This window comes from Trachypithecus francoisi, unplaced genomic scaffold, assembly GCF_009764315.1.
Source record: "Trachypithecus francoisi isolate TF-2019V2 unplaced genomic scaffold, Tfra_2.0 Lachesis_group13, whole genome shotgun sequence".
Lineage (NCBI taxonomy): Eukaryota > Metazoa > Chordata > Mammalia > Primates > Cercopithecidae > Trachypithecus > Trachypithecus francoisi.
This window is the reverse complement of record NW_022681458.1, coordinates 3,756,067-3,769,387: the sequence shown is the minus strand read 5'-3', so window position 1 is coordinate 3,769,387 and position 13,321 is coordinate 3,756,067. Positions and strand designations below refer to the sequence as shown.

Sequence of the window (13,321 nt, the reverse complement as noted above, 5' to 3'; positions counted from 1 at the left end):
AAACCCGGTGGCAAATGGATTCTAATGATGTGCGCACTGGAGTGTTAGGGAAAGCTGCCTGAGGTCTATAATTTACTTGGAAATGCATAAAAAATAAAATGGATCAATGCAGGGAAGATTAACTAGATGTGACAAAGTCCAGTAACATGTGAATGGTACATTCAGGTGGTGGGTATATATCCAGATGTGCAATATAAAATGTGTTCATCGCTGCTGTGAGCCGGTAAATGTCTGTCGCCAGGTGTTGGGGGCGAAAGGAGGTCTAGGCCTCTGCTCCTGTGCTTCAGATGCCGGCACGTCCCGGAGGAGCTCCTGCCACTCCTTGGAGGCTCTCCAGGTGGGGCGGCTGGGGTAAAATACAGTATCCTGAGGGAGGAGTAGCCAAGCCTTCGGGGGATGGGTCGAGTTGTGGCAAGAAAGGGCAGAGAGCAGAATGTGGCACTGGGTGAAGGGAGACACGGAGCATCCTCAAAACAGCGGAGGGCCTGGCCCAGGCCTTCCTCACCCACCCCTACCCCCCACCGAGTCTGTCCTCCTTTTCCCTCCACTCTGTCAAGCACAAGGCAAGGCCAAGGCTGACAGATTTGCCGGTAAAGACATTGAAGACCTTTTCAGATTTGGTTTATTATTTGCACAGACAACCAAAGAAAGAATGGCCGAAGGTGCCCAGTCCCCATGGACCTTGTGCAGGGCAATGCCGAAAAGTGACCAAAAGTGACCACATGACTGCCACATGGATGACAGGACACCGGGCCGCAAAGAGCTGCAGCCACGCTAAGTGCCCAAGGTGACCTCAGCAGAGCCTGGGAGGCATTAGGAGCCGCAGGGAGGCGAGAGGGCCCGGCTGTGCCCAGGAGCATGGCGAGGTGCTCTGCTCAGAGCAGGGTGCAGCTGTGGCCCATGTGGATACGTGCAAGGGCGCCAGGGCAGAGCTCTCCCCTGACTCGCCCCGGGGACTTTCCCTCAGGTTCCTCCACTCCCAAGACGACAGCATCAGGGCCTCTGGAAACAGATTGGGGGTCCCCTCTGTCTCTCAGGAAAACACAAGTCACTCAGAAGCTTAAGATACTCTGTGTCACTCAGGAAATGTGACTTAAAAATGGTCAGACTGCTTAGAAAGGCTTACGAGAAGGAGGGGCGTCGCTGAGGCCCACGCAGGGTGCAGCTATGTCAAGGGGTAACAATTCCAGTTTCAGTTTTTAAAATCACAGTGAAACACCAGAGTAAGGACAGAGTGAAGAGAGCGCCGCCCTCCCTGATGAGACCAGACCCACTCCCGGAGGGTAGGGACAGTGGCAAGAACACAGACACAGGCGGCCACGTGGGGGCTGTGGTGGGCAGCCTGTGCGATGGCCCTCAACGCCCCCAACTCCTGGTGTCTGTCCTGTGGAACCTCCTCCCCTGGGCTGAACCCACACACACAGAACACAGCAGAAAGCGGGGGGAACTCCCTTTGGCTGCAGGAGCCTGCCTTTAGGGCTTGCTGAGCTATGCGGGAGCTGTGCCAAGGAAAGGTCCGTGCAGCAGAGAACGGAGTGAGGCCTCCAGCCACAAAGCAGAAAAGATCGAAGCCCTCACCCTAATAGCCCGTGAGGAACTGAATCCTGCCCACAGCGGCGGGGCCAGCAGAGACGCGGAGCCTCCCCGCCCGGAGCCTGCAGTCCACTCACAGTCCCGCGGGGTCCTGACGGAGGCCTCGCGAGGGACCTTGAGGCAGAGGCTAATCACCGGGCCCGGATGTCTGACCCACAGACACTGTGCAGCTACATTTGTCTGAAGGGGCTAAGCTGCGGGGCAAATGGTGACACAGCAACCGACAACTTTCTGTTCCCTGTTGCTGTTCTTTTTCTTCAACAGGGCTGGGTGTGGAGTGGCCCTCTCCTGCCAGCCCTGCTCTGCGCACCCTCATGGGCTGAGCTGTGGGGTGAGCCCGGCCCTGTCTTCCTCCCTGCCCTGGCTCTGTCCCCCCAATGCCCACCCCCGAGAGTGGGGAGGGCGGTGGGGCTACGAGGACTCTGAGAAGCCTTCCAGTTCCAACTGCCAGGGAGCTGCTGCCCAGGGAGCCGCGAGGAGCGAGGTCGGGCATGCGCGGGCTCTGCCTCTGATGGTAAGAAGGGGAGAGAGGGAAACCGAGTGAAGCCAGCGGAGGCAGCACGCGCCCCAGGGCAGACCCCACGCGCCAACACAGCCGAATTTCCGGCAGCGGGAAGGCCCTGCGCTTCACTCCTGCCCAGTCACTGGGAAATTCCCAAGTCAAGATGGGGAGCATGGTGGCGCCTGGCGTCTGAAAGGCAAACCCCCTCCTCTGTCTCATCCTCCAACCTCTCCCTGGCCTGCCGGGCTCACATGCTACCTCCTCCAGGAAGCCTTCCTTCAGGAGCCTGCCTGTCAGAGGTCATCTCACCTTTTTCTCAGATCCCATGCTCTGCTGATTGTTCTCTCATTGCCTTGTTTCCTATACACGAATGGTCAGGAAATGTCTGTCCCTCTGAAATTCCACTCTCCTTAAGGCAGAGGCCCTGCTCCACCAGGAGCAGCTAAAATTTCCTATTGAGACTCCTCCTGGTTACAGGGGCACAGGTTGCCCCCAGGGATCTGTTCTCAGCTTCCCGAGGGCAAGGTGTGCCTCCTCCCACCTTCCCGCATGCTGCCGGTGCCACAGAACCTGTCCAGGGCCAGGGGAGGCACCCACACACAGTCTGCACTTGTAGGGCACAAAGGGACAGCCCTCTCTCTCCAGAAGTCCAGGGACTCAGCCTTGGTGCAGACTGGGTCTTAGGCAAGGCAAAGCCAGAGGACAGGGTCTGCAGGGACTTCTGGACGGGAACCAGCCAGCAGCGAGGCGCTCGAGGTCTGGGGGTTCTCACTTGATCCTTAACTAGAAAACTAGGGCTGGGTTCAGGGCCCCCCCAGGGCTACGATGTTCCATGCCATGTGCACTCCCAGGGGAGGTGGCACTTCTCCCTCCTGACTCTGTCCCCACCTCCCTAAACAAGCCTGTGGCCCTCTCACAAGGCCCAAAGTCCCATGAAAGATCCTGCCTGGTGCTGGTCCTCAGCTACATGGACTGGGTAGCCCTTTTTAACAGGAAAGACAGCATCTGGTTCCCCCCTCTCCAGTGGCCTTTTCCACAGGCTGGCCTGACTCCCCACAGCACTCACCTGGACAAGGGGGGGCCTTCTCCACAGGCTGGCCTGACTCCCCACAGCACTCACCTGGACAAGGGGGGGCCTTCTCCACAGGCTGGCCTGACTCCCCACAGCACTCACCTGGACAAGGGGGGGCCCATTTCCCGGCTGGCCTCCTGCTGTCCCCCGAAGGTCTCTCTCAGCATGGTGAACATGGGAGCCAGGGTTCTGCCTGTGTGAGGGAGGTGCTCAGACCCTGCAGGGAGGGAACAAGGTGGAGGAAGTCGCTGGCCCTGCAGAAGCTGGACAGTCACCCCCTCCACACCCACTGCCAGGGAAGGGGCAGGAAGCATCAGGGGAGTCACCTGCTCTTGTCTGAGAGGGAGCTAGAGGCAGAGGGAGGCTAGAGAAAGACAAAAAGGCAAGGCAGAGGCAGAGGCAGGGAAAGCCCAGCAAAGGTGGGCTGGAGGAAGAGACAGAAGTGGGGATGAAAGAATGAAAGAAACAGAGAAAAGCAGAGAGACAGGGAAGAGAGGAGACAGGAAGGGAGCCAGAGAGAGGAAGAGAGAGCTGGTGAGATGGGGAAGGGAAGGATATGAAGGCGGGGGGGATGAAAACGCAGAGAATGAGGTGGAAACAAAGAGAAAGGGAATTCCAACCAACAGTAGGCACTGAGAAAGGGACTTTCCACGCTCTTTCATTCAACCCTCAAAACAAGTAGGTACTACTGCCATTCCCATGATGGAGATGAAGACACAAAGGTTTAAGAGATAAAGAGGGAGGGAGAGAAAATAGAGGCAGGAGAGAGAAAATATGAGGCAGGAATACAGATGAGACAGAGACTGCGTATTCAAGATCAAGAGACAACAGGCTGGGCCTGGTGGCTCACGCCTGTGATCCCAGCACTTCGGGAGGCTGAGGCAGGTGGATCGCCTGAGGTCAGGAGTTCGAGGCCAGGCTGGCCAACATGGTGAAGCCTTGTCTCTATCAAAAATACAAAAAGTTGTCGGGTGTGGTGGTGGGTGCCTGTAATCCCAGCTACTTGGGAGGGCGAGGCAGGAGAATTACTTGAACCCAGGAGGCAGAGGTTGCAGTGAGCTGAGATCGTGCCACTGCACTCCAGCCTGAACAACAAAGTACAAACTCTGTCTCAAAAAAAAAAAAAGACAAACAACAACCCAAGAGTGTATCTGCCCATAACAGCATAAACTTGAGAAGAAGGGCTGTCTGTCTCCAGCAACTAGAAGAATGCCTGACAAAGAGCATCCCAGTTAACAACTGTGGAATGAACAAGCAAACATTATCTGGACTATGCCGTCAGGCAAATAAAAGAAGCCTTGGAAACTGCATAAAACCGGGGTGACCAGGAAAGGCTTCACGCAGACAGTCTATCTGAGCCAAACCTGGAGGCATGCAGGAGGCAGAGCAGCGGCTTTGGTCATGCAGCAACAGCCAAGTATCTGGCAAGGGCATGGAAACAGAAGGTGGCAGAGGGGGTGTGGAGGCAAAGTCAGCAAGTTCTGAGGACCAGGTCTACTCTTCTTTGAGAATCTGTGGTGTTGGGCTTTTGAAAGGACTGAAGCTCAGGGCGTGACCTTCAGGTAGGGGTTTTCTTAATGACCACTGCCATTCTCCAGGTGAGAGACACGAACCTGAACTAAAAATGCAGGAGCCGGACAGCGGGAAAGGGACAAGGTGTAAGATTCATCCACTTATTCATTCAACCTGCTGAAGAGGTAGGATTGCCAGTTCCTGGACACCACCTGCAGGGCTCCAGTGTCCCCTGGAACCTGGGAGGTCAAGGTTGCCCAGGCAGGGCTCCAAGGAGGTGTCTCCATGGACTGTCTGGTTTCCAGACTGAGGGACTGATGACCTGGTTGCTCTCAAGGATCCAGAACGTGAAAGGAGGCGCAGGTTTTGTTGGAAAGCTGAGTTCACATTTGAACTTGTTGCAGAGCCTGTGGGATTCCTGAGAGGTGACAGCCGGGGCATTTGGATAAACTCTGTGAGAGCTCCAGAGAGGCCTGGGCCGGAAATAGACTTTGCAGCCGGTGGCACAGCAAGCGAAGCCATGGAGATCATACAGATTACAGCCTAGAAGCTAGAGAAGAGGGCCAAGCAAAGCAATGTGGGGCACCATATTTAAGAAGACAATATTCGCCAGGTGCGGCGGCTCATGCCTATAACCCCAGCACTTTGGGAGAGTGAGGCAGGTGGGTTGCTAGACCAGCCTGGGCAACACTACAAAAATCTCTCTCTACAAAAAATACACAAATCAGCCAGGCATGGTGGTGGGCGCCTATAGTCCCAGCTGCTCAGGAGGCTGAGGTGGGAGCATCACTTGAACCTGGGAGGTCGAGGTTGCAGTGAGCCACGATCGTACCACTGCACTCCAGCCTCCACCCTGAGACAGAGTGAGAACCTGTCTCAAAAAAAAAAAAAAAAAAAGACAATATTTAATATCCAGTTGTGAAGAGCCACTGCCAGAACCTGAGAAGGAATGGTGGAACAAGAAAAGCAAGAAAACTAGACAGAGAACAATTTTTTGAGATAAAGTCTCACTCCCATTGTCCAGGCCGGAGTGCAGTGGCATGATCTCAGTTCACTGCAGCCTTGACTTCCCCGGCTCCAGTGATACTCCCACCTCAGCCTCTCGAGTGGCTGGGACTACAGGTGCGGGCCACCATGTCTGGCTAATTTTTGGTATTTTGGGTAGAGATGGAATCTCACTATGTTGCCCAGGCTAGTCTTGAACTCCTGGGCTCAAGCGATCTGCCTAACTCAGCCTCCCAAAGTGCTGGGATTACAGGTGTGAGCCACACACCCTGGCAAGAACAATGTTTTAAGAAGCACGAGGATGTTGAGTATCAAACGCTGCATAGTTCGGGTGAGAGAATTGAAGAGTCTACTCAGCAATCAGGAGTTCATTGGAGACTCTGGCAGAAGTTTTCTATAGCAGAATGGCAGGAAACGTAGCCATACTGAAATTTCGTTAGGCACAAACAGGTGGTGAGGAAGTGAAGAAAATGAGAATGAAGACTGATTTTAAGAAACGAGTGGCCGGGCGTGGTGGCTCACTCCTGTAATCCCAGCATTTTGGGAGGTTGAGGTGGGCGGATTACAAGGTCAGGAGATAGAGACCATCCTGGCTAACACAGTGAAACCCCGTCTCTACTAAAGAATACAAAAAATTAGCTGGGCATGGTGGCGGGTGCCTATAGTCCCAGCTACTCAGGAGGCTGAGGCAGGAGAATGGCGGGAACCCAGGAAGCGGAGGCTGCAGTGAGCCGAGATTGTGTCGCGGCACTCCAGCCTGGGCGACAGAGCGAGACTCTATCTCAAAAACAAAACAAACAAACAAACAAAAAAAAACGAGTGTGAGAAAACAGTAGGACAATAAGTAGGAAACCTCAACGGGGTGTGAGGACAAGTTCCCCAGGATTAAGTGGATAAGACGGAGGTTGGCCCTTAAGATTTGAAACAGGTTCAACAGAGAGGAATAGCAAGGTTTAAGGGATGGTTCCTGACGTCTAAGGGCGCATTTAATATATTTTCAAGGCTAAGGTAGGGCAAGATCTGGAAGACAGAGGATGGTACCCCAAGTGTCATTCTCCACTGACAGGTCAATAGACAGTGCAGTGACATGGGAACAGAGCAGGTGTGGACAGAACGCATGGTTTCCCAGGGAGGGCAATATTTTTCCATGAGGATGTAAGAGTGAAAGCCTGGGAGATTCCATGAAGAGCTGAGGGGCTTCTGAGCCATAGCTTAAACCTTAACCCTCCTCCTCCCAGATACATTCAAATCCAAGTACTGACAATGATCTAGTAAGACCTAGGCTTCCCTGGCTACCGTCTATCAAGGAATGCCACTGTCTACCTGTGGGCAGTGTGCACTGGATTGGGTTCTCTGCGGGGTCTTGCTGATCTTAAAGATAATGCAGGGGCCCTGTGAGTCTCACCTCTGTACCCCCAGCACACAACAGGTGCTCAGCACATTCGCAAGGGGAACGCTGAGCAAAGCGGAGGCCTGGGTTCCCTTCTGGAGAAACCTGCTTCCCCTCCACGGTCTCAAGCGTCCCCTCAACTTCCTTGACCTCAGTCGTTGATTTCCGCTGCACTTCCTATTCCGGGGGAGCTTCCAACACTCCGCCGTTCAGGCCGCCGGTCCCCGCAGCCCGGGCCCCGCTCTCTAGGGCTGGGCCCCCCGGCGGCCCTGGGCTGGCTCCGCAGACGACCTCTCTCGCCTTCGCTTCCTCAAGCGTAAATCGGGCGGCGGGGGCTGCAGGGCCTTCATCTCTTCCTCTGTCCCGCGATGTCGGAGAGACCGCAGCCCAGCCTCTGCCACCGCAGAGCTGCTTATCCGGCAGCGCGACTCCCTCGGTCACCGTTGGATGCAGTTGCTCACCGTTAGGCAAGTGTTTTAAGAAGCACGAGGATGTCGAGTGTCAAAATGCTGCAAAGGGCTCAGAGCTCGCGACCAAGGGGCGTGGCCTCCGGGCCGCGAAGGCCTCTGGGAGTTGTAGTCCTGCCTCGGCCTGCGGTGGCCTCTTAAAAAAAAAAAAAACAAAACAAAACTGGCCCTTGGGTCCGTCGCTGCCTCGGTGTCCCTGTCGGGCTTCCCAGCAGCGGCCTAGAGGAAAAGTAAAAGATGTCTGAATATATTCAGGTAACCGAAGATGAGAACGATGAGCCCATTGAAATACCATCCCAAGACGATGGAACGGTGCTGCTGTCCACGGTTACAGCAGTTTCCAGGGCCGTGTGGGCTTCGCTACAGGAATCCAGCGTCTCAATGTATGAGAGGTGGACGGCTGGTGGAAGGAATTCTGCCTGCCCCCGATGCTGGCTGGGGAACTCTGGTGTATGTTGTCAACTATCCGAAAGATAACAAAAGAAAAATGAATGAGACAGATGCTTCGTGGGCAGTGAAAGTGAAAAGAGCAGTCCAGAAAACATCGGGTTTAACAGTGTCGGGTCTCCCGTGGGGAACAACTGAACAGGGCCTGAAAGAGTATTGCAGTACCTTTGGAGAAGCTCTTACGGTGCAACAAAGCCAAGACGAGCCTTTGAGAAGCAGGAAAGTGTTTGTGGGGTGCTGTACAGAGGACATGACTGAGGATGAGCTGCGGGAGTTCTTCTCTCAGTACGAGGATGTGATGGATGTCTTCATCCCCGAGCCGTTCAGGGCCTTTGCCTTTGTTACATTTGCAGATGGTCAGATGGCGCAGTCTCTTTGTGGAGAGGACTTGATGATTAAAGGAATCAGCGTTCGTATATATCCAATGCCGAACCTAAGCACAATAGCAATAGAAAGAAGTGGAAGATTTGGTTGTAATCCAGGTGGCTTTGGGAATCAGGGTGCATTTGGTAATAGTAGAAGGGGTGGAGCTGGTTTGGGAAACAATCAAGGTAATACGGGTGGTGGGATAAACTTTGGTGCATTCAGCATTAATTCAGTCATGGTTGCTGCCGCCCAGGCAGCGCTACAGAGCAGTTGGTGTATGATGGGCATGTTAGCCAGTCAGCAGAACCAGTCAGGCCCGTCAGGTAAGAACTAAAGCCAAGGCAACATGCAGAGGGAGCCAAACCAGGCGTTCGGTTCTGGAAATAACTCTTACAGTGGTTCTAATTTTGGTGCAGCAATTGGCTGGGGATCAGCATCAAATGCAGGGTCGGGCAGTGGTTTTAATGGAGGCTTTGGCTCAAGCATGGATTCTAAGTCTTCCGGCTGGGGAATGTAGACAGTGGGGTTATGGCTGGTTGGTATAGAATGGTTGGAATGCAAATTTTTCTAAACTCATGGTAAGCATATTGTAAAATACATATGTGCTATGAATTTTCAAAATTGGTTTGTTCAGTGGGGAGTATATTCAGCAGTATTTTTGACATTTTTCTTTAGAAAAAGGAACAGCTAAAGGAATTTTATAAGTCTTGTTACATGAAAGGTTGAAATAGTGAGTGGCTGAAAGTGAACTGCCGTTTGCCTGATTGGTAAACCAACACACTACAATTGGTAGTAAAAGGTTTCTCCTGTAATATTTTATCCCTGGACTTGTCAAGTGAATTCTTTGCATGTTCAAAATGGAGACCATGGATTAGAACTACATTCTTTACCCCTTGTTTTAATTTGAACCCCACCATATGGATTTTTTTCCTTAAGAAAATCTCCTTTTAGGAGATCATGGTGTCACAGTGTTTGGTTCTTTCGCTTTGTTTTTAACACTTGTCTCCCCTCAAATACAAAAGTACAATATGAAGCCTTCATTTAATCTCTGCAGTTCATCTCATTTCAAAAGTTTATAGAAGAAGCACTTCATTGAAAGTAGTGTTGTAAATATTGTGCCATAGGAATACTTTTTTTTTTCGAGACGGAGTCTTGCTCTGTTGCCCAGGCTGGAGTGCTGTGGTGTGATCTTGGCTCACTGCAAGCTCCGCCTCCCGGGTTCATGCCGTTGTCCTGCCTCAGCCTCACGAGTGGCTGGGACTACAGGCACCTGCCACCACGCCCAGCTTTTTTTTTTTTCTTTTTGGAGAGACAGGGTTTCACCATGTTAGCCTGGGTGGTCTCGATCTCCTGACCTCGTGATCCGCCCGCCTCGGCCTCCCAAAGTGCTGGGATTACAGGCATGAGCCACCGCGCCCGGCCAGGAATATTTCTGTCTACATACTTTCTCATTCAAGAGTTCGTCATCAGCATCACAGGCCGCGTCTTGGACGGTGGGTGTCCCATTTTTATCCGCTACTCTTTATTTCATGGAGTCGTATCAACGCTATGAACGCAAGGCTGTGATATGGAACCAGAAGGCTGTTTGAACTTTTGAAACCTTGTGTGAGATTGATGGTGGTGCCCAGGCATGAAAGGCTAGTATGAGCACGAAAAGGAGAGAGCGCATTCAGAGACTTGGTGGTGCATAATGGATATTTTTTAACTTGGAGAGATGTGTCTCTCAATCCTGTGGCTTTGGTGACAGTGTGCAGACAGCAATGATAGCAAACAATGTACAAATGTTTTTTGCATTCAAAGGACATCCATATCTGTTGGAAGACTTTAAGTGAGTTTTTGTTCTTAGATAACCCACATTACTTGAATGTGTTAAGTGAAACGATACTTATACTCCCTCTACCTCTTTGTCAGCTGCTGTGAATGCTGTATGGTGTGTATTCTCTTCTGTTACTGACATGTAAGTGTGGAAATATGAACTGAAACTGATAGGCTGAGAATATGGACTGAGCTTGTGGTGTGCTTTGCAGGAGGACTTGGAAGCGGAGTTCACCAGTGAGCTCTGGTGTCTCAAAGAAGGGTGGAAGTTCTAATGTCTGTTAGCTACCCATAAGAATGCTGTTTGCTGCAGTTCTGTGTCCTGTGCTTGGATGCTTTTTATAAGAATTGCCATTGTTGGAAATTCTTAAATAAAACTGATTTAAATTAAAAAACAAAAAACAAAACACTAAGTAGAGGAGTTGGAACTACACCTCCCATGAGGCCCCGCTGCTCGCCTCTGGCAGGGCGGGGCTGGAGGGGGCGTGGTCAAGGCCTTGGCTATTCCGAGCGCCTCCGAGCGCATGGCGCCCCGCCCCGAACCTGACGCCAGGGGGCTCGGGGATTCCTCAGCGCCCTCTCAGGGCAGTCCCGGAAAGGCTCAAGGGCTGGGCGCGCGGGCTGATCGAGACCGTCCGGGTCCTGGCTCTCGGGTCACTTGGAGAGGCCTGAGTTCCGAGCAGAGCGTAGGGAGGGCTGGAAGGGAGGAGCCCCGGGGGGCGGCGGTGCTGAGCCGGGCAGAGTCTTGAAGGTCGCAGTCAGGACGGCCGTGGAGTGGGAGGGGAGTCGGAGGCCTGCTGCGGAGGCCCAGGTTAGAAAGGCGGCTGCCTTGGACTCGGTCGGTGGCAAAGACGACACGCGGAGGCAGGGCTTAGAAGTAGAGCTCAGCCGGGCGCGGTGGCTCACGCCTGTAATCCCAGCACTTTGGGAGGCCGAGGCGGGCAGATCACGAAGTCAGGAGATCGCGACCATCCTGTCTAACACGGTGAAACCCCGTGTCTATTAAAAATACAAAAAATTAGCTGGGCTTGGTGGCGGGCACCTGTAGTGTCAGCTACTTGGGAGGCTGAGGCAGGAGAAACGCTTGAACCCAGGAGGCGGAGGTTGCAGTGAGCCGAGATCTCGCCACTGCACTCCAGCCTGGGCGACAGAGTGAGGCTCAGTCTCAAATAATAATAATAATAATAATAAATAAAAATAGAAAAAGAAGTAGCGCTCATGGGCTTGACTGATTGGAAGTGGGATGGCAGGAAGAGGGTGAACTTGAGGGTGACGTCTAGATTTTTTTGCTCAATCCATGGGGTGCCAAGAAGTGGTGATGGCTGAGGATCTGTTGTTTTGGTGGTGGTGTGAGCCCATCTGACATCTAAGTGCAGTCATTGAGTGGACAGGAGGATAGAGAGGAGCTGGTCGCCTGGAGAGGGGCTTTGAATCAAGAGTACAGGATTGGCAAAAGGGGCCGAATGGAGTCACTGGGTGTGGGGGCGGCAGGGAAGACTGAGGACAAAGCCTTGGGAAGGACACATCCAGTTAGAGGTCGCAGGGAGAAGCACTGAGTACAGGGGACTGAGGATGACCAATGAGGTAGAAGGAAGGCTGGTGTGGTGCCCTTGAGGCTGGAGGAGGAGCCTCCAGATGCAGGAGTCATAACCCAGGAAAGGTGAAGTTGACATGCAGACATGCCCACTGGGTTGGGAAGCATGCTTATCACTGGAGATTTTGACTGTGCAGTTTCAGTGGAAGGGTGGCCAATAGCTTGACTGGAAAGGAATGAAGAGGAATGAGATGTGTGGAAGTGGAGGCAGTAAGTGTAGATGATGCTTTCAAGGAATTTTGCTTTAGAGCAAATAAATGAGGCAGAGGCTAACAGTATGTCAAATCCAGGGAGATTCTTCCGAGTGGAAGTATTCATATTACAGTCTGTTTGTAGGTTAATGAGAATGATCCAGAAGGGAGGAAAAGCTGATGGTGCAGTGGAGAGCAGAGTCCCTGAGCAGGTGAGCAGGGATGGGGGACCATGTCCATGTGGGAAGCAGGCGCCACACTGCTTCACAATGGAAGGCAGAATGCCTGGGCCAGGGCGCAGGCAGGTGTCACAGACAGAGAATGTCCTTCATGACCACATCCTAATTCCCAGAACCTGCAAATATGCCAGTTTACATGGCAAAAGGGACTTTGAAAATGTGATTAAGAATTAAGCTAAAGCCCTTCATACAGGGAGATTATCCTGGATTCTCCGGGGGCGGGGGGAGGGGGCTGGTGTTATCACAAGGATCTTTAAAAGTAGAAGGAAGGAGAAGAAGTGACCACGGAATAAGGATCGGAGAGATGCAACGCTTCCAAGGAACTTTGAGAATGGAGGAAGGGAGCGTCCTCCTAGGAATGTGGGTGGCCCCTGAATGAAGACAGGGCAGAAGGAACACAGCACTGCCTGCCAACACCTTGATCTTAGCCCAGTGAATCCTGACAGACTTCTAACCGTGGAACTGCAAGATAATAACTGTGTGTTTGAAGCCACCAAGAGTGTAGTCATTGGTTTTGGCAGACATAGAAAACTAATACAGTGGGTCGGGGATTCGGATGGGAAGGAGACAGCCCTCAGAGAAGGGATCTGGGTGGGAAGGAGACAGCCCTCAGAGAATGGCTTGTGGTGAGCCTGGGGGCTCTGGGAGAGAGGAGCTGGTGTGAAACAACCAGTTGCCTGGGAAGCTGGTGGCCCCAGGCCGCCCCACAGGCAAGAGCAGCTCTCAGCCCCAGGAGACCAACAGTGGTCACTGGTGTGGGAGCCAGTTTACATTTCCAAAAGAAGCTGCACTTGAGGATTACTGTGAAGCTGACTTCAGGGCTGGAGGGGCACGGGGCCAGAGTTCTGGGTTAGTGGCTTCTGACCCTGGTCCTAGCAACACTTTTACTCCAGGTCAGCCTCCCGCACCTTGCCTCCTGGGCTTCCCCTTGACCCCCTCCTAGGGCCTCTGGGAAGGTGTGATGAGTGGATTTCAGAGGTGAAATTTGTTCCTTTGAAGCAGTCCGTGGCTGATGCTCCCTGAATGGCATGAGAGCGCATTGGCACGGCCTCTGGGTGGTATTGGGAGCCAGGGCTTTCAGGATGGCCCGTTATCCATCCGTGTCCCTGTGGGGACATCCTACATCAG

The 13,321-nt window shown here is 52.9% G+C and overlaps 1 protein-coding gene and 1 pseudogene across 1 annotated transcript; one reads left to right on the top strand and one right to left on the bottom strand.

The window, feature by feature from the left end:
- Positions 1-604: 604 nt before the first annotated feature.
- Positions 605-7,424, bottom strand: LOC117095220. The gene is made up of 4 exons (XM_033231971.1): positions 7,343-7,424; positions 7,090-7,116; positions 3,270-3,384; positions 605-2,101 (listed from the first exon to the last, which is right to left on the bottom strand). Exons 1-4 carry the CDS (start codon positions 7,422-7,424, stop codon positions 2,005-2,007), a joined length of 321 nt encoding a protein of 106 aa, XP_033087862.1. The 3' UTR covers positions 605-2,004.
- Positions 7,270-8,975, top strand: LOC117094321 (annotated as a pseudogene).
- Positions 8,976-13,321: the final 4,346 nt, after the last annotated feature.

Excerpts from the sequence above, each read along its gene's own strand:
- LOC117095220 (XM_033231971.1), bottom strand. The coding sequence starts at position 7,424 with ATGAAGGCCCTGCAGCCCCCGCCGCCCGATTTACGCTTGAGGAAGCGA. Across the intron at positions 7,117-7,342 it reads GTCTGCGGAGCCAGCCCAGG|CACCTGTTGTGTGCTGGGGG; the intron begins GCCGCCGGGGGG and ends GAATGTGCTGAG. Across the intron at positions 3,385-7,089 it reads TGTGTGCTGGGGGTACAGAG|GGTCTGAGCACCTCCCTCAC; the intron begins GTGAGACTCACA and ends CCCTCCCTGCAG.